This window comes from Manis pentadactyla, chromosome 8 (genome assembly GCF_030020395.1).
Source record: "Manis pentadactyla isolate mManPen7 chromosome 8, mManPen7.hap1, whole genome shotgun sequence".
Lineage (NCBI taxonomy): Eukaryota > Metazoa > Chordata > Mammalia > Pholidota > Manidae > Manis > Manis pentadactyla.
In genome coordinates this window covers 30032146-30057098 of record NC_080026.1, presented here as the reverse complement: position 1 = coordinate 30057098, position 24953 = coordinate 30032146, and the positions used below count along the sequence as shown (strand labels likewise).

The 24953-nt window shown below is 33.2% G+C and overlaps 1 protein-coding gene across 1 annotated transcript in view; it reads right to left on the bottom strand.

The window, feature by feature from the left end:
* Positions 1–855: 855 nt before the first annotated feature.
* Positions 856–24953, bottom strand: part of LRP1B (LDL receptor related protein 1B) — a 1911502-nt gene continuing 1887404 nt past the window's right edge. The window contains exons 87-91 of the mRNA XM_057505633.1: positions 15890–15966; positions 8441–8531; positions 7376–7520; positions 4454–4552; positions 856–3006 (exon numbers count right to left, since the gene is read on the bottom strand). Coding sequence (XP_057361616.1) covers positions 2866–3006; positions 4454–4552; positions 7376–7520; positions 8441–8531; positions 15890–15966 — 553 coding nt within the window. The 3' untranslated portion in view covers positions 856–2865. The remainder of the gene's footprint in view (positions 3007–4453; positions 4553–7375; positions 7521–8440; positions 8532–15889; positions 15967–24953) is intronic.

Below are 24953 nucleotides of genomic sequence, written 5' to 3'. Positions count from 1 at the left end.
AATACTTCAGGAAGTATTTTGTGTAATGGCATTTATAAAAGAGGGTCACTGTAGAGAACTGTACATCTGAATTTCTAGCATTTATATGAGATTTTGCAAAACAAAATTGAAATGGAGCTACAGCTATAGAAATAGACTAATTTAAGTTTGAGTAGTTGAAAAGCTATCTTTGTCCTGCAAAGACTGAAAGCAAAGTAACTTCACATTGAAAGACTATGGATGCTGAGGTGGATTTGAATGAACCAGCATGGGATAGGGAAACACCGTGGGGATACAAGGGCTGTGAAAATACAGATAGGGCCGAAGGGTTAAAAAGTCCATCCTGCACACTTGACTACGGCTCTCGCCAGTGTCCTAGTGAGAAAACAGGTCACTGATGCTCAACCCCGAGTGTTAGTTGGTTGATTGTATATCATATATGATTTGTTAGATATTTATAATTAATGTTAGGTGAATCATGATCATCCTAAATGGTGGGTTCTGTTTTTTTCAAATAATAATTTCAGTTACCTTTGTAAAGCTCTGATATAAAAGGGCTCCTTCAGACACTGTACCTCAATGATAGCTCCAATAAATCAGACCCTCATACATCTGTGCCTCTAGTCTGATATCCAAGTAAGTATATGAATAACCATTCCACTTACAAAATAGCATCCCAAGAGCAGCTAATGGAATTTCAGCTTTCCATAAAGCACTTTTTTTTTTTTTTTTTGCCTTTTGGAACCTAACCTATTTTTTTTTTTTTTTTTTCATAAAGCACTTTTTTGAGACTGGGAATGGCTAGGAAGAGCTTTGGCTTATTTCAGTAACAACTGTCATACTACTGTGTGCACAAACTATCTTCCTTTTCTGTTTTTTTTGCAATATAGAGTCCAACACAAGAAATTATGCCAGGAGGAAATGAAAAGTTAAGGCGACATTTCTGCTTCAAGGAGAGAGAAAATCTCTTCTCAATTGTGCTTTTCAAAATGATGCAATGAAATCATTCCTACCCCAGAGAGTACGTTCTACGGATAAAACAAAAATTATGTCTCAGGTTTACTAAAATAGTTTTCTAGGAATATTTAACTCCACCAAGAAGGGAATTTTCTGATTTTTAAAAACTACCCAACACAAGCTCTTAAATATGTAGAATTTCATTTAAATAAGTCAGTCAACAATTTCTTATAAAGTATTTAACACTTCATTGTAGAAACATAGGCAAAATGACTATTATAACCAAAATGAAAAATACTGTTCAATTTAAAAAATGTACTTAAACAAGAACCTGAAAAAGTTTATGATATGCGTAACATTGTTCAAGCAAAATTGCACTAGTATTACATAAATCAATCATTTATAAAGGCCTCAATATGGCAAATAGGTTTAGAAATAGGTAGTATGCATGCACATAGTACAACAAAAAGTCTCCTTATAAAACAGGTTTTTTTTTAATGCTTGTACAAAGGGATAAAGAGCAACCACAAACATATTTCATCTGTTAGGTTAATACATTATGACAGCTAAAAGTCAGTCATGTCTATCAGAGGAACAAAAAGCCCTCCATACCTTGTGACTAAATCTTTTGTGCCTTTAAAGTTTATATTTGTATAAAAATGTTATCTTTTTTATACAACTTAAATAAATCGTCCTTGGGTGGATCGAACTTTGAAAACAAATAAAGAGAAAGCGAATGGGGTCCATATGTTTTGCATAATCAAAAGAAACCAGAGTAACTGGTCAGCATTTATATTCTCCACCTTTGATTATGGGCAGACAATTGTCATTCAGTAACTTGCAAAGTCCTTAAGGAATAAATTTTGGACAGGGAAAATATGGATCAGTCATATTGTATATTGAAAATAGGTATTTCCTCTATACTATACTGGCTATTTTGCTTATTCCTTTTGACCTGGCAAAGAGAGTGCATTCACGTAATTAAAATTCTGTCATCAATTTGTGTGCTTATATATTATTGTTCAGGAGTCTGTGTGGGCAGGGGTTGGGTTAATCTTCCACAAAATGCACGTGACTGGGAAGAAATTCCTCAGACATGAGTGCCCAATGCCTTGTTGGGCTCTAGGCTGGCTATTTACCTCAGGACTGAGGAAGAACAAAAGTTTTGAGTCCATCGAAAGTATGGTCTTTCCACTTTCAGTTATATTTTTGCTATGTTCTATTGCCTAAATATATCTATTGTTTACAGGGTGTATATGTTTAGTATATCACAGAGTCCATTAAATTTTGGAAAATGTTGTAGTCATATGTGTTCATGCAAATTATTCATTTTATATATATTTTTAAGTTTTTTTTCCTCAAAATTCTTGTCTATCACTTGGCAGTCTAAGGCTAATTTCAAAGCAGGCAATGCTGAGCTTGTGAGGGCTATCTATTTTCAGCAGCTGACTCAACCTTAATGGGCACAAAGAAGAGGGTTGACCATTCAATCATTCTTCTATCAATTTGAATGGAAAAATAAAATGACATTGTATTATAGCTTTCAGCCCATATAATGAAAAAGTGCAGAGATTCTCTTGTTGTTAAGTAGAACCAAAAAAGTTCATATAAAATAGATTGCTCATACTCACACTACAAAGGAATATGTTGTTTGTTATTTTAATAAATTCAAAGGTGTGTCATATCAGCAGCATCGTTGTAAATTGTACTGTAGTGCAGTTCTTTTTCATAAAAATACCATACAAATAAATGGTCAGTCAAGAGTCATCAGCAAAAAATAAAACCCAGAAAACTCAGAAAACAATTAATCAGGAAAAAGATAAAGAAAAAGTGTAATGCTGATGTCAAAACAAGTATAATACTGTTGGAACATACAAAAGTAATCCTTATATTTTATACATTTATACAGTATATAAAAGGTATCACTCATTATGCCACTGTCTCTCTTATCCCAATTTCAATTTTCTTTGGAAGTAGTTCTTTCCTTTCATCAACACTTCCTAAGGAGTTTCGACAGTTTTGCCCATCCGTATATAATTTTGCGTACACTGGATTGGAGTAATTTGTTGGCTGAAGGAGAGAAAAATAAATAAATACAATTTTATCATTTTTGACCACATTATCTTCCACTTAGATATTTATGCATACATTTATATGCAATACATTTAATGTACTAAATAGTAATTATTTAAATTACTATTAAGCCTGTTTATAGGCTTTAGTTGATTTGAGCATAGTATTAGACACAAACATAATTTTATTTTTCAGGTAACTTGTGAACCTAAGGGGAGCTTTGACATAATATTAAAAGCCCCAAAAAATATTTGTGGAATCTATATTCACAGATACTTTATTTAAAAGCATAAAATATTAAACCAAATTGTCTTATTTCCGGTCCATGTTTTCCCTCTGTTGCTATTACAGTGTCAGGAAAGATATCTTTACAGGAAGTCATCTAATTGCTGGGTGCTTATACTTTTTCACTATGAAGTTCAAAACAAGAAAACAAAGAAAAATGAAAGTAAAATATATCAGTAGAGTAGACTTTAAAATAAAGACAATATTTTTGCTTCAAACAACCTATACGTATTTATCATTGGAAATATTTGGTGACTTTTCCAAGGAATTGCGAAGTAAGCTGTCAACGTAAGTTTCGTAGATACTTAGACCCTTTGAAGCTGACCTGAGGCATGCAGAAGTGATCTCTTTCAGTTGAAAAACACATACAATATTCATTATTTTACCAGTTACAACTTAACCCAAGGAATTTAGTTTGGGTTTATCTTTCCACTGGAAGAACATTAAGTCTTGGTTACAAACAAGAAACACTATTATCTCTGAGCCATGCGAACGAGACAAACATGATAAAAAATGAGAATGAGGAACAGTTGACGGGAGCACTGCAAGGGAGAAATACTCATTCCCAGGACCCTTGATTACCTCTATTTTGTCCCTCTTCTAACAGGAACCATGTAATTTTAGACAGAGCATCTTTCTCTAGAAACCAGTTACTTAATTTAAAAATCTTAGATGGTTTCATTAAACCATTTCTGATTTCTCAATATGGTGCCATTTTTGTAATACATTTTTATATGACTGGACACTAATTTTCATATACTAAATAAAACATCTTAGTAGGAAGTGAATAAAACCAAACATAGATTGAAGTATAAATTATTGTTTAAATTTCTAACTAGCGATTTATTTCTGAGAATATCAAATACTCGTTTATTGTTGAAGCAGAATCACATTTTCAAATCCAGCAGAAGAGATATTTCTACTTTTAAGAGCTTGCATTTAAAAAGAGTTTATCATTTTAAAATGATAACATGTCTTATATGTAATCTTGCATAGGCAGGACATATAACATAAGCCCCCAATTTGACTGTTCTTTTGAAATCTCTTATTAATTAAAAACTCAATTAAAGACAAGTCTCTATCTTAGACCAGCAATCACCTTTGATCGTGAGGGTTCTGTGATGGAATGGATATGAAATAATGAACTTTCTTCTCTCACCCCGGCAGTTAGTGGTCCTTTCAAATCAGAGTTTAGGTAGATGGGCGGCGCTGTGTGTGGAAGCTTGAAAGCACTGGACCCTCCCCCTATATACCTGGCCTGTATGTAAACAGAGAATTTTAGTTTCTGATCTAATATCATCGAACTATTTTCATTGACATAAATTCATGTTAAGCCATACAAATAACATAAAAAGTACTCTCTAGCCCTGGGCATGAAACAGTGTATTCAAGATGGCTTTAATAACTTAAGAAAGAACTATTAAAATTGAATCTGTAGACATTCTTATGATGTACAGCTTACTGATAGACATGCCATGCTTCCAGAAACTTCCATTCATTTCTCTTTATTTAACTTTATCCTCCCCCCAAAAATTATCTTTGTTAATAACTCTGTGAAAAATATACCAACCTCCCCAAATTAAAGTTTTGTCACTTTGAAAAGTTTTGACAGTAGAGAGACCATTCTGGATGCTTAAATATCTGACTGCGTCTAATTAATGATTCATCACCACTCTATATTTTTAGAAAAGAAAATTAATTTGACATATCAAACAAACGTCTTTATTTTGGGAAATCTGACTCTCTGGTATAAAACACATTAATTAGTAACTAAATTGGTTCACTAAATCTCTAGGCAAGAACATTGACTAGACTTTCTTGGGTCTAAGGGCAGATAAGCCAATTTGGTATGCTCATGTACATGATAAAATATTGATTAGTGACCCAAAAAGAAAAAAAAAACCTAGATGAAAAATTGAAAAGTATAAAAATATTAATTAATATGCAAATTTTAAAAAACATTTGGAACTATCACCTCTTAAAAATTAATGGTCACAAAGTTTGAGACAAGGGCAGGGGTCTCAGGAAAAAAATAATAAACATAAGATCAATTTGTCTCTTTATTTTCCCCCACAGAGGTCTGATTTAAAATATATTGAAATCAGCCCAAGTAAGAATTGAGATGAATTTGGGGATAAAATAAGTAAATACTAATTTCCCTCCTTTGAACTTTTCAAGCTATTCTGTGATTGTCTCCATAATCAAATATTTTTCATTAACTTTACTATATCAATTATTTTAATTATAAGGTATTATTGAAGTATAAATTTTATCCATTTTGAAAATAACAAAAATGACTGTTATACAGATTATTTTTTATGTGTAATGCAATTTACATTTAATCACATCAGGAATCCATCAAACCATTGAGACACAGTGAATAATCTATGAAAAACATTTAATCATTAAGGTGGCATCAGTGTGACCCTCTGCTTTTCAAAATTGTGTGTACCTATTAGGATGAATTATGTTCTCTGAAGTTACTTCTTAGGCAACAATTCCTATTTTCATTTCAAACATCAGGAACCAGATAAATTTAGACATCTAAGTCACACTTAATATAATTTTGGTCAATCAGTCAGCAAATTGGTAAGTAAATATTGAGTGTTATGTGCCAAGTACATTAAAAATATATTTGAAGGGCACTGAAGCATAGTTTTATCTTCCTATAGTAAATGTGGAAAAAAATTTAAATGGAGTACTAAAAAGCTATTTAAGTAACCAAAATTGGCTTAATTCTATCACTAGAAATAAAAATGATGGGAAAAATGAGAATTTTCCTTATGAAAACTATATAAAGTATATCCTCATCATTCCATTTTGTACTTAGAGCCACTGTACTTTTTCCTAAGAAAAATTCAAACAATATGAGAAATCTATTATTTAAGATGTCTGTCTCCTTCATAGATAAATTATCAAAAAACAATATGCACTATATTGTTCTTTAATTTCAAGTAGAATACACTGAAACTTAGGTTTCCAGGATTTATTTCATGAACAGTTTCAAATGTAGGAGCTAGTTAATGAGTTAATGATTAACAGTAGCTATAAAATTATTTCTCATTAGGAAAAAAATCACAATATTTTCTGATAGTATAAAAATTTATACATGCAAAAAATGATTTTTTTGAGAAAGATGAATACTTGGCCATCAATTTCAGTATTGGAAAGTCTGACCATGGATTCAGAATTAGATTAAATGTATGGGAACCTATTCAACTTCTTTGGGAACAACTGTTGCTATAAGTGTAAAAAATCTGGACATACATTGGTCACCATGATTATTTACAATATAAAGGTGTATTTTTGACAAAGTACCTTTCATGTATAAGAAAATAAATAACTTCAATAAATGAATGAACAAGCTGAGAAAAATCATTCTATAATAGCAAACTGATGTTCTTAATTCACAGTAAAATAGTTTGCAATTATCATGCAAAATATCATGCAGATAATACAGTGAAGAAAATATTTGCAAATTTATCTGGATAATTGTATCATTTATTAATTTCTCTTAATCTGAGTATACAGTAAAACAAACTAATAGAGTCTTTTTAAAAAGAAATAACTTTTTAGGCTATATATATCAATAACATGTCTGAAATCAAAAGGAAGGATATTAGAGCAGATAGAAAAAAATTTTTTTAAGTGATTTGATTACAAGCAAATCTAAGGGCACACAGCGTAGTTGACTCTTTAGTGAACCACTTTGGAATAAAATACTTATTTTGACAGTGATAAACTATATGTTATTGAAAAATAAATCAGTATTTTTATACAAGGCTGTATATTTAGATATGCTAACATGTTGGCATAGATATTTTCAGTAAACTATACATGTTTATAAATTAAGTAAATAAATAAATATGTAATTTCCAAAACATGTTATATTAATTTCATGCTTGAGGTGAATACAGTCTAGAATTTTATTATTTCTTTAGAAGAGAGTATCACATTCAACTCATCCTAAATTCTTTACTGTAACTCTAGATAAAACAAAGGCTGATGAAATTAAGAATGATATTATAGAGTTATGACTCAAGAATGTTAGTGCTTACTGTCCATCATCTTAAAACATTACCTTTGTTGGATCTACCATAAAACCAGCATCTAAAAGACTTCCATCGCTGTGATCATGATCCACCTCATACATGTTATACGATGGATTGCCAATTTCTACATTTATTCCTCCATTGATAATAGGTTGTCTTCTAATAGTTTTTGTCCTAGAATATGTGAGCATTAATATAGGTGTGAGTTGTCTAAACATGACAGTCATGGTGTATGAAAACTACCATACTTGTAGATTTGCTGATTATTTTAATACAACTGATGGAAAGTTCAAGTCTTGATGTCATCTTATTTTTTCCCAATTATTTAGATTTAACAATAAAAAATACACTTGGAACATGTTCCCCATAAATAGCTAATAACACATTAGTTAGAAGCAAATAATAGTCAATACATCAATTATCTTTTAAATTCACTTATCCTCTTTAATTCTTTTCCTATTTAATTAAAAAAAAATAGTGGTAGAGAAACTTTGAAATAGATTGTTTCAGTTCCCAAGTCACATGGCTATAATCCTCATTTATAGAATTCAAAAACTGACCAACGCTTAGTTCTGGATGATAACCTGACAAACAATCCACTCCTTTTAGAGCTTTGTAACTGCATATTCAGATAAATTGAAATAATTATATTTCCAGCACTGTATACAATAAATAAATGTACAATTTGTGAATGAAATATACAATTTGTGATATACAGTGCATACTGAGTATGACTGTATTGACATTACCAAACTTACACATTAATACATAAAAAAGGTTTAATTTTTAAAAGAAAAAAACAGACTCTGGCTGTTTCAAGGAAACTACCACAAATGTAAGAGTCTATTAAAATTTTAATTAATATACCCCCTGTTAGTTTTGTTAGAATATATAAATGGAAACATTCTATCAACATAACATAGGGAAGGACTGTCTGAATATCATCACTTAAGATGAAATAGAGGGAAAGAACGTTTTGAAAAATAAGTTTTGCAGCTGGAATAACTAAACCACATTTTAAGAATAAAAATCACTATGTTTCTGAAACTTTGTAATGTATTTACTGTTAGACTCGATTATCACATCTTTCTTACCTTCTTTTCCTTTTACAAAGCACTAAGCCAATTACTAAGGTGGTTATTAAAGTCACCAAGAGGACAAGAGGCACAATGATGGCGATGCTTCCTGAAAAGGAAATGAATGATAAACATAAATAAAATGAAGTAAACATTGATATAAGTGAACACTTTGTTCCGCCGACCCATTTGACAACTGGTATCATAAAAATAAGGCTTTTTTAGGCCAAATGTCTATACTCCTAGGTCACAACCATGTTTCTGAAACATCACTCTCCTATCAAATACTTTAATCTGCTGGAAATGTTTCTTAAGTATTTTTCATTTATATGCTGCAGTGAAATACCTTGACGTTAGAAATGCTGACTGCTTTGTCCATCTGAGTCTGAAGTCTCACTGCACACTTGCTGCAGTGATGTGGGTACATGCTAGGAACTCCTTGTGAATCAACTATGACTGAACACACATTCACACGATTTTACTAGTCACATTCCCACCCTTAGTTTTGTTCCTTTCTCTGTAAATGCTCTGTGGCCTTGAGTACATGTGTTAAGGTAGATGGCAGCCTGGCCAAACACAAGGTCATCAGTGTTCGGTTTGGATGGACAAGGGCCTGAATATCAGTTTCACAACTTACTTAGAAACTTTGGGTTTGTTATTTAAATTTTGAGACTTATAAAGCAGAGACAAGAAGACCTACCACACAAGTCTATGAGCTTTATTCAACAAAACAGAGAGCAAATGTCTCTTTCCCAAGTTTCAGCTGCGGAATAGTTCCAGCAAAGCATATCTGGGGTTTTGGTCAATGTTGGCTTATTTCTGATTTATTTTTCCTTTCTTACATGCCTTTCTAAGAACGATCATAGGTTGTACAACGTATCTTCAAAATGGAAATAAAAAAGATCTATGGGATCTTCAAAAGTGGTTAGAGAAACTGAATCTTAGTTTTATGCATGTGAGCAAGGGCAGAAGCAAAACTGAGGAGAATCTTGGTCCTGCATTTCTAGGTTGTCAATAAGAACAACCTTTTCTCATTCCTAAGAAGGAAATAATAACCCTTTATTGGTAATGCGATCCACAGGAGGATACAGCCAGGGTTATTTGTCACTAGTGTAGGAAGAAAACTGAATTTAAACATTGTCTAATAATAGAAGAGTATTAAGTAGTATTATCAAGTACCTAATGTTAACTTTTCCACCAGACAAATGTCTAGTGTCCCTGAGACAAAGGCTTTGTCTATTTTGCATAAGCATCTGGTTAATGCAGTCAATTCAGCTTAATCACTGGTTGAACTAAAACACAAATCGATCCAAAAACTAATTGAAATTTAATCTGGAGATTTCGAATGGTTTAGGAATGAAATATTAAGGATTATTAAACATATGAATTTTTCTTGATAAATACATGTTGCATATATAAATGTGATAAAAATGATGGGTAATATTAAGTATAATAAGCAGCTGCTCAGGGACATTAAAATAAAAATATACATCTGTTTTAATAGCTCTAGCCCGAAGATATTTGTGGTAGATAGTCCATACTGAAGATCTCTTACCAAAAAGTATTTGTTAAGATTATATGAGTATCTTCCAATTTAGACTTTTCAAATACAGCTTGTCTGAAATAACCAAATAACTGCCTCTTCCAGCATGAAAAAAAAATGACTTGCCCTCTTTATCAGTTTCTAAAATATAAAACATTTTATTTTTTCATGTGGTTACCAGAACTATATAACTTAGTGAGTTTGATATCGTTTTATGTCCTGAGTTTTGGAAAAGTTAACTTTATATGAATGTGTGGTTTATTAGTAATTAATGAAAGTAAAGAATTTGGCACCTTGGGTAGTAATTAACATTTATTCACAAATTTTAAATACCAGTAAACAGCTTGGTTTCTTGAAAACTATGAACCAACTGATTGATCACAACTTTATAAATATTCTCACTTCATTATTTATCCTTTTTCTGCTAAAATGTGTGCTAAGTTGGCAGGTATGCAATACCAATATTGGTTTTAAGATATATAAAATTACTTTGCCCTCAATGCAAATGTACGTTACTCAGAAAGTTAGATTTTATTTGTTCTACATATTATCTTTTATTCTTATAAGGTAAAATGCTGTTGAGTATTCCTGCTAGAAGACAAAGGAAATTTTTTCTTTTTCTTTTCCCTGTCACACTCAGCACTTCAGATTCCTTACATTTCAGCACTTTGTTTCAGAGTCTAGACTTCTAATATGCTCAGGTAACAAGTCAAGGTAATTGCAATAATGTTTAGTGTAGCCAATAAACAATTCAGGGCAGCAGTTTGGCAAGTTTAAAACATTTTTAAAAATAGTTTATATTGATGCAAAAAATTGGCAAACATGTTTCTTTTCAGAATCATAAGATAGGTATTTATCAAAATAAGTATTTTTTTTTCCCAAGTCAAATATACAGCAATAGATATATTTTAAAATATGAAGCTCAAGGTCTATGCAGGTGACTTAACAGTTCAATATTGTTGGCTTGTTCCAAATTGATAAGTACATTCTATGCTTATTAAGGGTGGAGTGGATATCTCAACAACCTTCTCATAGAAAACAGAGCAAGTTTTTCATTCTTTGAAACACCATTCTGAAGCCTCATTATACTTTTCCAGTAGAAAGGAGAATTGTATTACCAAATTATTATGTTAGAGACCTCTTCCATGGGAGAGGCAGTAGAGCATAATGGGCTCTAGAGTAGAGGCAGGTTGAGATAATGGGCTCTAGACTCAAGCTGCTTCTGTTCAAAACTCAGCTTACTAGCAACATATCCTTTGGCAAATTATTTATCTTTGTCTCAGTATACACTCTATGAAATGAGTGTCATTAATATCTACCTCATAGTAATGGAAACAGAATTATGCCTGTTATACAGAAAGTGCTGTATACATGTGTATTGAAATGTATATACCATGGAACCCTGTGCATGCCTCTGTTTTTTACTTTGCACTTGTCATAACATATTGCAGAAATCAGTTCATTTGTAACCTGAGGGCATCAACTGTTTATCTCTCTTTATTTTGCAGATAGCACAGTTCTTAGGCTATCATAGGGACTATACATTCAATTCTTAATTAGCAAATATATTTTAAGTGTTGCTATGTTCCACAGACTCAGCATGTACTCTACTTTGCACTGGGAATACAAGTGTTCTCCTTCTCATGTTGTCTAATGTATATTAGAAGGTGACAAGTAATCTGAATATAGGAGGACAGGTATATATCTGAAATCTAAAGGAGTTCACCAGTCTTGTGAAGCTCAGGTGGAAGGAGGAGCTTCTGAATCAATCTAGGAAGAAAACTTGAAGGCCTAGAGGAGGAACAAATGGTCTGGCTGAAGTGCAGAATAGAGAGTGGTGGAAAGATGCAACTGTAGGGGAAACCAAAGGTGATGTTTTGGAAGGCTATGTGAGCCATGGAACGAACAGGGCTTTGGTACTTTTTTTTTTTTTTAAATGGTGAGCTTGAATAAAACTTAGGAAATAATATCCATTGGATGTATTATTTGATTCGACTTGAAAGAAAGAAGGTGAAGGGTGACACTTAAGTGTTGCTTGGGTAACCAGGTAGATTTTTTAGCCACCTGTATAGAAAGGAATTCAAGGTGCAGGAATGAAAATGGCCGGTAGAGTTGGAGAAATAATGAGATGGTAATTTTGGGACACACTGAGCTTGAGATTCTATATTGTGGAATATATATACATATAGATATAGATGATACAGAGATAGAGATAGCAGTTGCGTAGCAGGGTTGTTTATTGGTTGAATTTATAGTAGAAAAATGTAAATGTAAGTTATACTATCACAATTGACCTCTTTTGGCATGTTGCTATATATTCTGTATGTTTATATATATATGTAGAAATGTGACTATATATATATTTATTTGTGATTAGAACAGTTTTTATTAAGTGTTTTAATAAACTTTAATATTAAAAATCATAAAGAAAATACCATGTTCTAGATTTAGTAAAGTTGATATTCCCAGTTACCTTCAAAGGGCTGCTTCTCAGCTTGGTCCTCTAAATTCATGCTCACTGTGTAACACTTTCCCTCTTGTCTGCTTGATACCACCAAGCTGGTCTTCTTTCAGTCCCTTAAACAAGTCTCTGTACTGTTCCATTGTTTGAAATATCCAGCCTTTCCTTCCCTTTTGAATTCTTTAAGTCTCAGCTGAAGTATCACCACCCAGAGAAATCGCTCTTGACCTCAGTTCCCCCCTGCCATTCTCTATTTTTGCCTTTTTGCTTTCTCCACAGAACCAATCAAAATTCACTACTATTACATGCATTTTAGTGTTTACTTATTTGTTTACTTCTTTGTTTTATTGCTGTTTACCCTTCTAAAACTTCAGCTTCATGAGAAGAGGCACTGTCTGTCTTTTTGGCTTGTCACTGGAACCACATACAGTGCCTAGTAGAGGCTCAATAAATATTTCCTTGTGAAAATTAGGATGGATGCATTATTTTGTTGCATTTTTCAGTTATCTCTCTGTATTTGAAAATGTATGATTCCTTGGTGTCACATATTTTTTGTTGTTGCTTTAAAACATGATGGTATAAAAGAGATAAGGAGAAAATAAGGAAAGGGACACAATAAGCCCCCTAAGAGATACTATTTCTGTTGTCACTAGGGTAAAATATAATATCTCGACATTGCTGCACCACAGATGCTGAATATCTTTTTATCTTCCTTAATTTTAGCAGATACAAATAGCGTAATTCAAACAGTGAGTATACGCTCCCTTAAAACTTCAGTTAAAATCAAAATAGAATCATGGAATGAATATTTTATCATCCTTAGTTTAAAATTCTTCAAAATAACTTTGTAAGAGTCAGACTAGTGTTTTCAAGTCAAACCTAAGCAGAAAATCCCAGGAAAATAGATCTGCTTAATTTCACAGGCTGATTTTAGGTACTTTAAGCAGCAAAGGCAGAAAACATCAATATGACTACTCAGAGATGATTAAGAAAGCTATGCTTCAATTAGAAGGGTAAATCTCCCTGCCAGTTGAGAGTAGTTAAGCAGACAAAACAATGTATTCCGGATTATTCCAGGGTCCAATGATTATGGAATGCTTCAGTGTTAAGTGGAAATGCAGATTTGAAAACACATTCCTAAGTACACATTCCTAAACACATTCCTTTATATCAGGCAGATGACTCCTGCCCAAGTTTGAGGAACATCTGAAAACCATTCAAAACCACTGGACTTTACCAAAGAATAAAAATAATCCTTCTATTTTTGGAAGCATTTAACTACCTTTCTTCTCCTTTCCGAGTTATTGAGACAAAGTTCTCTAAGTATAAATGTCTGATGCTAAGTACCTTTTAGAAGAGTTAGTGTTGGTCAACTTTGCTCAATTCTGAGATAATTTGACATTAACATAGTTAATAGTCCTTTCAACATGCATTGATACTTCCATTAAATTGAATGACTATAAATCAGTGATGGAAGGAAGAACATCAGAATCTTTGAAAAAGTGTTCCAATTACTTGCAGCTCCTCTTCTGATTTGAGAATCACTATTTAGAACTGCAGCATGTGATTAGCACATTTTCCTTATAAGGAAGCTTGGTGTCATGCAAATGATAGGAGATACCATCCTCCAATAAAAATATCTGGCGTACCCTCGTCCAAACCATTTTCCAAACACCAAACTTTCCTTTGTCGGTGAACCTTTTTAAAAATGTGAAAATTCAATTGACATATTACCCATAAATCCTTCTTTCTTTTCAGAGAGTTTTTTCACTTCTCAAAATTGTTTTTGGTTTTCTAAAATGTTATGTATCTCATTTATGTTAGATAATTGAGAAGTTGCCATAAAAGAAAGGCTAAAGTACCTTGTCTTCACAATTTCCAACTTATAAATTCAGTACCTTCTCTAGGTTGGCAACTCAAAATTTATTTTTCATTAAAAAATAGTCCTTAATGATGGTTGACTTTTATAACTATTTCACAGAATCATGTATAAATTAGTATGCCTCCAGAATTATTATTAATAATATTAGTATGAGCCTTAGAAGGGAAGAGAGAAGAACTATTTTTTTCATATTCTCTCCTTTTACAATATCAAATTAGGCAATGTATATTTTCTCATGTCTCCTACTTTTTATGAATCAATTTCTCTAATCCTAGTGCCCTATTCCTATAGTTCTGTACTCAGAGCTTTCCTAAGGCCTCTCCCTTCCCTTGCCTAAGGACATCACACAAATTCTAGTGTAAACACAAAACATAGCATGGCCAAAGATCACTCCCTCACTTTCTGAATTCAAATATTCATGTACAGGATATTTATTCCAGACCTATTTGCCATTTTGTAAATATGTTCATGCTTACTAGCCCAAATCAATCCCTAAATGGTGAAATATTGGAAAATGTTGCTTGAAGAATTTCAAGCAATGATATAAAAAGTACTTGGGGGAGGACCAACAAAAAAACAGATACAATCACAAATATGCTAATTATATTGCCACAGTTCTAAATAGGGAGTCTGTGACTAGGGTACACAAATCATATACTTTTGACTTTGGTAGTGTCTTTCCTCTTTCACAAACTCCATAGTATGTTTTTTGTTTGTTTCCATGAAAGCTTTCTCACCAGCAGTTAAGGAATAGAGAAAAATTGCCAAAGTAAGCATTTGTCAATCAGGGATATAATTTTCCTCTTCAAATTATATTTACCCATTTATTTATCATATATTTCAAAAGTTCTGCACTCATGGTCAAAATAGTGACAATATGTGTAGATCAGGAAACTTTATTTCAGACTTTTACTTTGAAAATCTTTATAAAATCATTTAAAGTAGTTGAAAATATGCACACAGACATGCAGTGATGATGCAGGTAAACTGTCTTATCAGGGACCTGTCCTAAGACTACAGTGGCACAAAAAGGACTTGCAAAATGTTGAGCTATATTTTAATACACTTCAAAACTATCACTTAAAAGGCATAGTAGCAACAAATCTACTATGATCCTTATGATCAATTACTTATTAACATACTTCTCTTTACAATTTACTAGTCAAATCTTTTTCTCTACAACACAGTGACATGCATTTCAAAAAACCACACTTTGCTCTAATTAAAACGTGGGATTATTTTTCTTCCTGGAGGCTTCTCACTTCCATTGTGGTATTTGCAGTCTCTGTAGCTGATGAACAGTTCCTAAAAGCTTATGCTAGGTTTCCATGTGTGCATCTTGAAAACTGCCAAGGTTTGAGATGAAATTTCATTGCCTTGAAGAGTCAATAATGCTAGATCTTGTCACCAGGTGACAGCTCAGTGTTTCATCTTCCAAAAAGCACCTGGACTGAAGTGGATCTTTTACAAAATTCCATGAAGGAGATTTTCCAAGACTCAGTTCCCTCAACAATATCATAAAAAGAAAATGTGATTTCTATACCATGTAGAACACCCAAGATGTTAATCTGAGGAACTTACTTGTGCTGATATGTTCAGACTTGCTGCTCTTTGGGGCTGGCCTTTCACACTGTGTGCCTGACCAATTGGTGGAGCATCTGGAAAGATGAGAAAAAAAAAATTAGTGAAAAATAACATCCATAAGTCTGCTAATGTTATGTCAATCAAATGAAATGAACAAGGAATTTGACATCAAAGAATTCATGAAAATTAGGAGACATTTCTAGTAATTTCCTGCATATTGTCAGTATGCTGAGGGTAACTCCAATTGGCCTTCACTTGTTGAAATACTTTTTAAAATTTAGCTTTGTAGTCATTTTTCTTTATTCTGTGTTAAATCTAAAGTTGGCATTCTTGCATCCAGCAAAACTGAAATCTTAAGAATTGGGAAATAATTTGAGAAGTACTTTAAAATGATAAGTAGCTACTATAGAAGTTCAATTAGCCTGTCAAGCACATCCTTCTTTATTAAGTTTCTGGGAATTGATTTTTTTCCCCTGGTGGTACTAAGTTCAAAGTGGAACTAAATACCAAACAACAAATGGTCATCTGTCTCATAGCTCAAGCTGCAGGATTTGTCCTCTTATAATCAGAGACAGGGGAATACAGCATTTTCCCATTTAAAATCATACTTCGCAAGAGAATGTACCCAAGTTTTTATTGGTAAAAGTTGTCGTCCTCATATAGGAACCATGACACCATGATGAGGAATCTAGCGGAGAATTAAAATAACTGATTTGATTAAAATACTTTATTTAAACAAAAATCACAACTGTATGATTAGCTGGTTGCATCAAAATAAATTCTGGAACGTTTTTAGCTATCTTTGGAAAATGTTTATTGGCTGATACAAGATGCCTCTGTGCATCTGTCAGAGGAAACCCACAGAGAAACCATTGAATTGGCTTCAATTCTTATTTAAAATGACAGAGAAATACCACCACATCAAGAATAGCTGTACACAATAAAAGAACAGCTTCCAGAATCATTCCAAGTAGATCTCTCTGAGCATGGTGGCCAAACTAAATAACTGCAATTTCAAGGTCTCTGCCAATTCTGTCATAGCCAGTTCAGAGAGCTGAAGCTGGTTTTGGAACCAGGCTTCTATGCTGCTCTGTGAATTATTTGGGATATTCATGAAGACAGTACTGGCTGTCCTAAAACATGGGCAGAATCTCATAAAATCATCGTCGCTGACAAACTCATCTGATGGAAACAAAAATTTGCTTCTTAAAAGCATGTATTAAGTATAATTGACAATAACGTTAATATTCAAAATATAGTTATTTGATTAATAGTGATATTGTAAAACTATGATTATGAAGTATGATTTAAATGAAAATTAAAATCATTATAGTATTATTAGGTCATCACTCACACATTATCCTGACTTTTTGTTCAGTATCTTAATAAACAGCTTTCATATATATTTCTATGCATCACATTTATTATACACCATGTTACAAGTAAATCATTAAAATAAGTAAATTTTAAGGCCAAGTCTATGATTCTGTCTATATTACTGAAGTGAGGTAATGGAATGAGCACATTTTCAAATAAATATAATAAAGTGAACTAGTAAAATTATTGATTTTTAGAAATCACTTTTTTTTCTTCCTCAGTTGTGGTTTTTCAGATAAGTAATCCAGAAAATTGTTTAAATTCTTTACAGTCTCTAGTTCTAACAGTCCACACATAATTTAAAATGTGATGTTTAGGAAGATTTTGCAAACATGTCATTAGAGTGAATTCTGATCATTTTGCAAAATTCTTTTTGCTCTTTGTAGCTTTATGTTTGTCAACTCTTCCTCATTGACTACTGAGGATTTTTTATATGCTCCAATGGAAAAATTAATACTGCTTGCTTAGCAATCTTATCATATAGCTAATGTGTACAATGCTATTTTTGTGCAATTATATTGAATTATTTACTAAAATATCAAAATTTGCTCTTTGCATTACCTCTTTTGGTTAAAAACAACAAAATGACCAAAATCAGGGCACAGAGTAAATAAGGAGAATGCCCTTTAATTTATGTATGATACTAGAGATAAGAACCTCTGGGGCTCATCATTACACAGCGATGCTTGATGCTTGGAAGTCAGAAAATGGAATTGCTCAGGAATAGGAGGATTAAATGCTAATTGACCAGATTATGTTCTGATATGAGCATCATAAATTTTAAGTACTTCATGAAGTTATGCAAATTATGCCTTGTGAACTCTAAAAGATCAGAGAGATATTTTTTAAACAATGAAGATAAGGAGATAGTGTGATTCTTTATCCAAACTCTGGATTTTTTAAGTAAAACAGGTGGTATTTGTTAACAATTTCCTATGTTATGCTTGCTTGGAACCCAGGATTTATGATAGATATAAGAAATCATCTGCTAGTGGTCATAAAGCTCTTTTTTTTAAAGTGGTGGATATACAATTAGATTCCTAATCTTTAGGGAATACTTTAGTTATTACATATTGGAAATAACCCTCAAAGATTGTGGTGGAGAAATAATTAATTTTAATAGTTATACATCTTAATCATCTGATAATCACCTCACAATTTTCCCTGTACTCCTTATAAAATAATGTTTTATGGCCAAAGATAAAATATGTTCCACTGTTCTACATTTGCTCCAATATAAAAAAAAAAACCTCTTTGTGATATTAAATCAAATAGAAATCATTACTCTTGTTGCCTACCTTACAAAATTACTACTTAAGGCATTTGCTGCTCCACAAGTTCTTCTTCCAATGACTGATTTAAGACCAAGTATTTTTACCATCTTTATAAAAATTAATAAATCTTCATACTCTGAGTAGACTACAATGATCAGAACCATTAATGGCAGGGCATTTAAGAATCAGAATGTGTGCAGATCATCAAAATTTCCCGTCCAATTCACCATATAATCATGCTGACTATAATATCTCTGGCAACTCTTTCATTATTCCTCAAGCAAAATCTATAGCCCATGGCCTGGTCATCTTTAACCTGTACTGTTGCAATCCACTGCTCCCTGACAGTCATCCTCAGACAGTCATCTCCCAGGTGGCCCTGCATGGCCATCTCAAGAAATCTTTTTTTTCTCCACATCACAATCACCTGTATGTCATTCCTTTTAAACATATTTTACAGTTATTTCCTGTTGTCCGTAACTGTAAGAAAATGAAAATCACCTTTCCTTTTTTTATGTGCTGATCTTCATGCCACTCTAAATTATTTAACCTTTTAAAACACCTTCATGAATTTTAACAAACTATTATTAGATCATGGATGATAGACGGAGAAAGAAAGAGATTAGGAGGATAGATAGATTCTTATTTAACTAATTAAACAGTTGCTTATCCTTCTTTCTTCACATCATCATATGAAGATATTGCTCCCAGAAGTTTCTTGAAGTCAGTAGCTTCCTGGTAAGACGTTACTGATTTAACATTCTTTTTTGACTCCTCCCTTTCTTCCTGAGGCCATTGGCATTAAAAAGAAAGACTACTTACTATTGTTTTTTTAATCTCATCCTTCCATTTCTGTTTTATCTAGATGTATAAAATGTTCCTAACTGTAACATATTTTATGACATTTCTTTCATGTTCTAGATTAGACTAATTATCAAACTGAAAATTTTTTTAAAATTGAAGTTCTGGAGTCCATATGCTAGATATTTCCATTAAGCAGTTTGGAGTTGTGGCCAAATATACCCATTTTAACAAAGTAACACTGAAACAAGTAATTCACAAAGCACACATCAAGAACTGTTTGAGATTAATTCTTCTTATATTCCCATAGATTTTATTTTTATACTAAATATTAGTCAATCATTTAAAAAAATGTTTAGGCTGGGCATAATATGAATACCCAGCATAATTGTTCAAAAGATTGAATAACATTGGTAGAAGTTCTTTACATAGTGCCTGTAAATCTGAGTGGGTTTTTGTTTTTAGAAACTAATTCTCATCTGAATGTTAGTAGATGAAATGATTGGTTAGTTAATTTATTGTATCCTTTAACAGTTTGTTCAATTACTGCATAGTTACAATGTTTTCTGTTTTAAGGTAATTTTCTGAAGCGGTTAGGGGTGGAGGTTTGGAAGGAGGATATCTGTTTAAAGACAATAATGTAGCAGATATTACTACCAAGCATAATAAACATCTTCAGAATATCAAAATAAGTTTGCCATATAGAAGGAGATAAACTATAATCTATGAATAGGAGCAGTTTTAACACTTAATAGCATAAATATGGCATATAATTAAACTGTCCAAAATAACGATAGCTCTGAAGTAGTAGGGTGATTATTATAAAGAGAGCTGAAATCAGATACAAAGTATTGACGGTATATTAAAGTTTTAGGGATCGTCTTTCACTATACAATGATCAATTTGTATTATTATTTGCATTATTTTGCAGAAATGTGGTCTACAGTCGTCTGCTTTGGAAGTACTTAAAAATAAAATAATGAGATTAATATCTGTGCCCTCTTTTCACCAAATTTAAAGGTCATAAGAGTCTTTTGACCAAAGAGAAATTCAAAAGTGAAGCTTACAGCAATTTGAAATTGAATTTCTCCCCTTTTATTTATATATGTGTGTGTGTGTGTGTGTGTGTGGTAGGTTGCCCTTATTAACCATGACAATGGAGACACCAGAAAGCAAAATCTTTGATATACTCATTTCGTTTTTCTACACACAGGGGTAAAAAATAGTACAAAGGGATTAAAGAAACCTCAGAAAATTTGTGTATAGTGTCATGCATATTTTGGTGCTCCAAAAATCTCATTGAATAAAAATGAAAAATATGATTCATTTTGTGCACCAGATTTATTCAAAACTATTTTCATATACTATGTGAGAAAACTAGAAAATCAAAAATTACTTGCAAAACACTTGTTTAGATTAATTCTGCAAGTTTCTCTTTCGGTGTTGAGAACATGACTACATTTGTATGGCATTCCTAACTTTGAATCTCTGCACTTTATGTAGCCCCCAGCACCTCTTATGCCTTCTCCTTATAGACAGTGGTACTGCAAAATGCAAAAAAAAAATTGTGTTTGAGACAGATATTTAGTTTTTTATTCATCTTTTAATTTTACTTTAAGACATTTTTTCATGTTATTGTTTCACAACCTTCTCAGTTATTTCATATATACATGATTCATAATTTTTTATACCATGCTTCAAAAATTTTCTGTCCTAGCTTTGATGTGAAATTTTACATAGGTTCAATTAACATTTGCCGAACTTTGTCCCAGGTCCTAGGATAAGCATTTTCATATGAAAAAGATAATTTTATCCAACTTATGTAACTTATGAGCTAGAATTATTCATCATGTAAAATGAGGAAGTGCAAGTTCAACTGATGTGCCTGAAAACAACACAGCTAATAATTGGTAGTAATAAAATGTGGGGTTATTATTATTTCAACATGGCTTTCTATGACAATGCCATAATCTTCTAATTCAGTGTAGGAGTGGGAAGGAATGCTTTCCCTTTCTCCCTCATGCCCAAGAGAGTACCAGTCCCTTAGTAAGAAAGTCAAAATACTGTCTGAACAAAATGAACTAATATAGTTTTTTGAGTAGTAAAATCATAAATATTACCACATTGGCTCAGACCTGTCTTCAGTAATGTCTAATACTCTGTCTCTGGAAGTTACAGTGAGGGACATGTTATTAAAGAGTGTTAATATCCTCTTTGAGATCAACTTCACATTTTGGGGTTTGTTCCAAAATACTGTAGCTATGTCTAATATGTCTTAAAGATCTACCATTTATAAATTCATCTATATTACTACTCAGTATAATTTTGAACTTCCACAACAACTCATTGTATATTTACTCATTTGATACTGTTTTTTATACAGCTTGGTACCACAATTTCTATTTATTCAGTACTATTCTTTATCCAAATTTCGCTGTTACTTCTTACATGGCAACAGCTAGGTATGCTTCCTTTTCTTCAAAAGGCTTGAGGCAGTATCTTAAATTTATGTTTGTGGTAGTAAGTATACTTGATACAACTCTATTACTATATATTATAATGCCTAGTTTAAAAATTACATTACATTAAGTCCTTATGTTATGTAGTACTGATAAGATAAGAATGCCAAAACTAGTCTTACATTAGTATTAAAAAAATGTGATCAGGAAGAATTCTTGATTTCTGAAAAGTGTTAATGTAATGAAGTAAAAATGTAATGAATGTTTGATAAACTCTGGCCAGAAATCATTTTAGGAAAAGTAAAACTTAATGAGTAATTTCAGAAGAAGAGGTGGCCATGAAAGAAGTAAAATAAATAAAATGGATTATTTAAGGTGATTTATTTTAAGAAGTAGGGGGAAATATAAAAGTAAATATGCAATCTAGTTTGCCAAGAAATTATCCATAAAAGGAAATTTGTTAAGATTGGGTGGTTTAAGTTAGACATGTTTAAACATAAAATTCTGTGCAGGCCACTTGAGCAGAAAAGGCTACTGAAGTGTGAAATGATGACTGAATAAATATAAAAAAAATGAAATCACCAGTAATGGAAAACTTTTACTATCTAGATATTCTCCAGGGAATTTTATTGAAAGCAGATCTAAAAGGCATAAGGTGCTTTTCAGAGTGAGAAGACAATTTCTACTTAACTGAATATATTACATGCATCAATTGAAAGAGGAAAGGAACAATCATAAAATTAGTATTAAGTAATCTGACAGATGTAACAGAAGACATAAAAGTAGGCTATTACATTGGACACAGTGATTACAGTTCTATAGCTAAATGTGGGAGAAGAACTGAATGTGCGTTACAATATCAGTAGAAAGCTTTATCTGCATGATACCAAGATGAACTGCCAATTCCCGAACTGGCTTAAAAACATACCAGACCATGGAGGTTGAAAATCTCTATGCTTGGTGTCATGCAGACAACGTAACTAGTTTGCTACCTGAATATTTTATGTTTTAGCACAGAAAAAGAGTAAACAATGGAATGCTGGGATTCAAGAAGATGGCATGAGAGGAGAGACAGAGAACTCCTCCCAAAACCACATATAATATGAAAATATAGTTAATACAACCAATCCTAAAAGAGCAACAGGAAAGAAGGGTGCGCCAGACTGCATACACCTGGAGAACAGAGCAGACCTCACAAAACAGGGTAATGTACCAAAGCCTTGATCCGGTGGGACCCAAGCCCTTCCACCACCCCAGCTCACTGGTAGGAGGAAAAGAAAAAGAGTGGGGAAGGGGTGGAAGCCTAGGACTGCTGAACACCCAGGCCTGGAGATCTGCTTTGGGAGCACAAACCTACATTGTATGGTGCTGTGGAGATTACTGGGGTTGGAAAGCTAAGACAGGTAGATTACTTGGAGAGACTGAGATTCCAGCTGTTTGTGGAGGATGGGGATCCGCATCTGGCCGCTCTGGGGCAAAGGAAAGGTGGTTGATCTGAGAAGCTTCCTATCAGCAAGAGGGCTGCTGAAGGGGCGGGGTTTGCACGGAGCTTTCTATGCAGGAGGAGGGATAGGTGGATAAGGTTGTGTGGGTGCACTCTAGCCAGCAGGTTGGGAACTTTCAGGAGCTCCATTTGCTCCATCCCCCTGGCTGGCTAATCAGCTTCAAGGGCCCCATCTGTGATACACAGAGTGCTGAGCCTTCCTCCTGGTCAGCCAGCACCAGCTGGCAAACTGGCAGTCCCTGCCCTGGTGTCAAGTCAGCCAGAGGGAGGCCCTGCCTATGGCAGCTACAGACGCAAAGGACAGAGGCTTACACCTGTATGCTTGGCCCACTGGTTCAGACAGTGGGGACAGGCACTGCAGCCAGGAAGCAGGAAACAGCTCTTTCCTCCCCCCAGGAACCAGCGCCTCTTCCCAGCAATCTCCAACATCACTCCAGGGGCTGAGCAGCTCCAGAGACTAGAGTTTCTGGGCACTAGAGGGCGCCACATACAAATATGAAACATCAAAGGAACCTGGTTCAAAAAAATCTCACAAACACTAGAAAAAGGGCCAAATTAAATTGAACTCACAAATCTTCCTGAAAGAGATTTCAAAATAAAAATCATAAACATGCTCATGGAGGTACAGAAAAATATTCAAGGGACAAATTTAGAACATAGATTCAATCATTAAGAAATTCCATATTTGAAATGAAACGTACAATGGAGGAATTTAAAAGCAAATTAGATGCAGTAGAAGACTGTAAATGGCATAGAAATTAGAGAAGAGGAATACAAAGAAGCTGAGGCACAGAGAGAAGAAAGGATCTCTAAGAATGAAAGAATATTGACAGAACTGTGTGACCAATCCAAATGGAATAATATTCTCATTATAGGGATGCCAGAAGAAGAAGAAGAGAGAGAAAGGGATAGAAAGTGTCTTTGAGGAGGTAACTGCTGAAAACTTCCCCAATTTGGGGAAGGAGATAGTCTCTCAGGTCATGGAGGTACACAGATGTCCCAACACAAGGGACCCAAAGAAGACAACACCAAAACATGTAATAATTAAAATGGCAAAAATCAAGGATAAGGAAAGACTTTCAAAAGCAGCTAGAGAGAGTAAAAAGATCACATACAAAGGAAAACCCATTAGGCTGTCATCAGATTTCTCAACAGAAACCTTATAGGCCAGAAGGGAGTGGCATGATGTATTTAATACAATGAAGCAGAAGGGCTAGGAACCAAGAATACTCTACCCACCAAGATTATTATTGACGTTTGAAGGAGGGATTAAACAATTTTCAGGTAAGCTAAAGATGAGAGAATTTACCTCCCACAAACCACCTCTACAGTGCATTTTAGAAGGACCAGTATAGATGGAAGTATTCCTAAGGCTATATAGCTGTCACCAGGGGAAATAAAACCACAGCAAAGAAAGCAGAACAGTTAATTACTAAGCAGATGCAAAAATCAAATCAGCTACCCCCAAAGTCAATCAATGGATAGACAAAGAGTACAAAATATGATACCTAACATATAAATAATGGAGAAGGAAGAAAAAGAAAGGAGAAAAAAAGGACCTTTAGGTTGTGCGTGTAATAGCATACTAAGAGAGTTAAATTAGACTGTTAGATAGTAAGGGAATTACCCTTGAACCTTTGGTAACC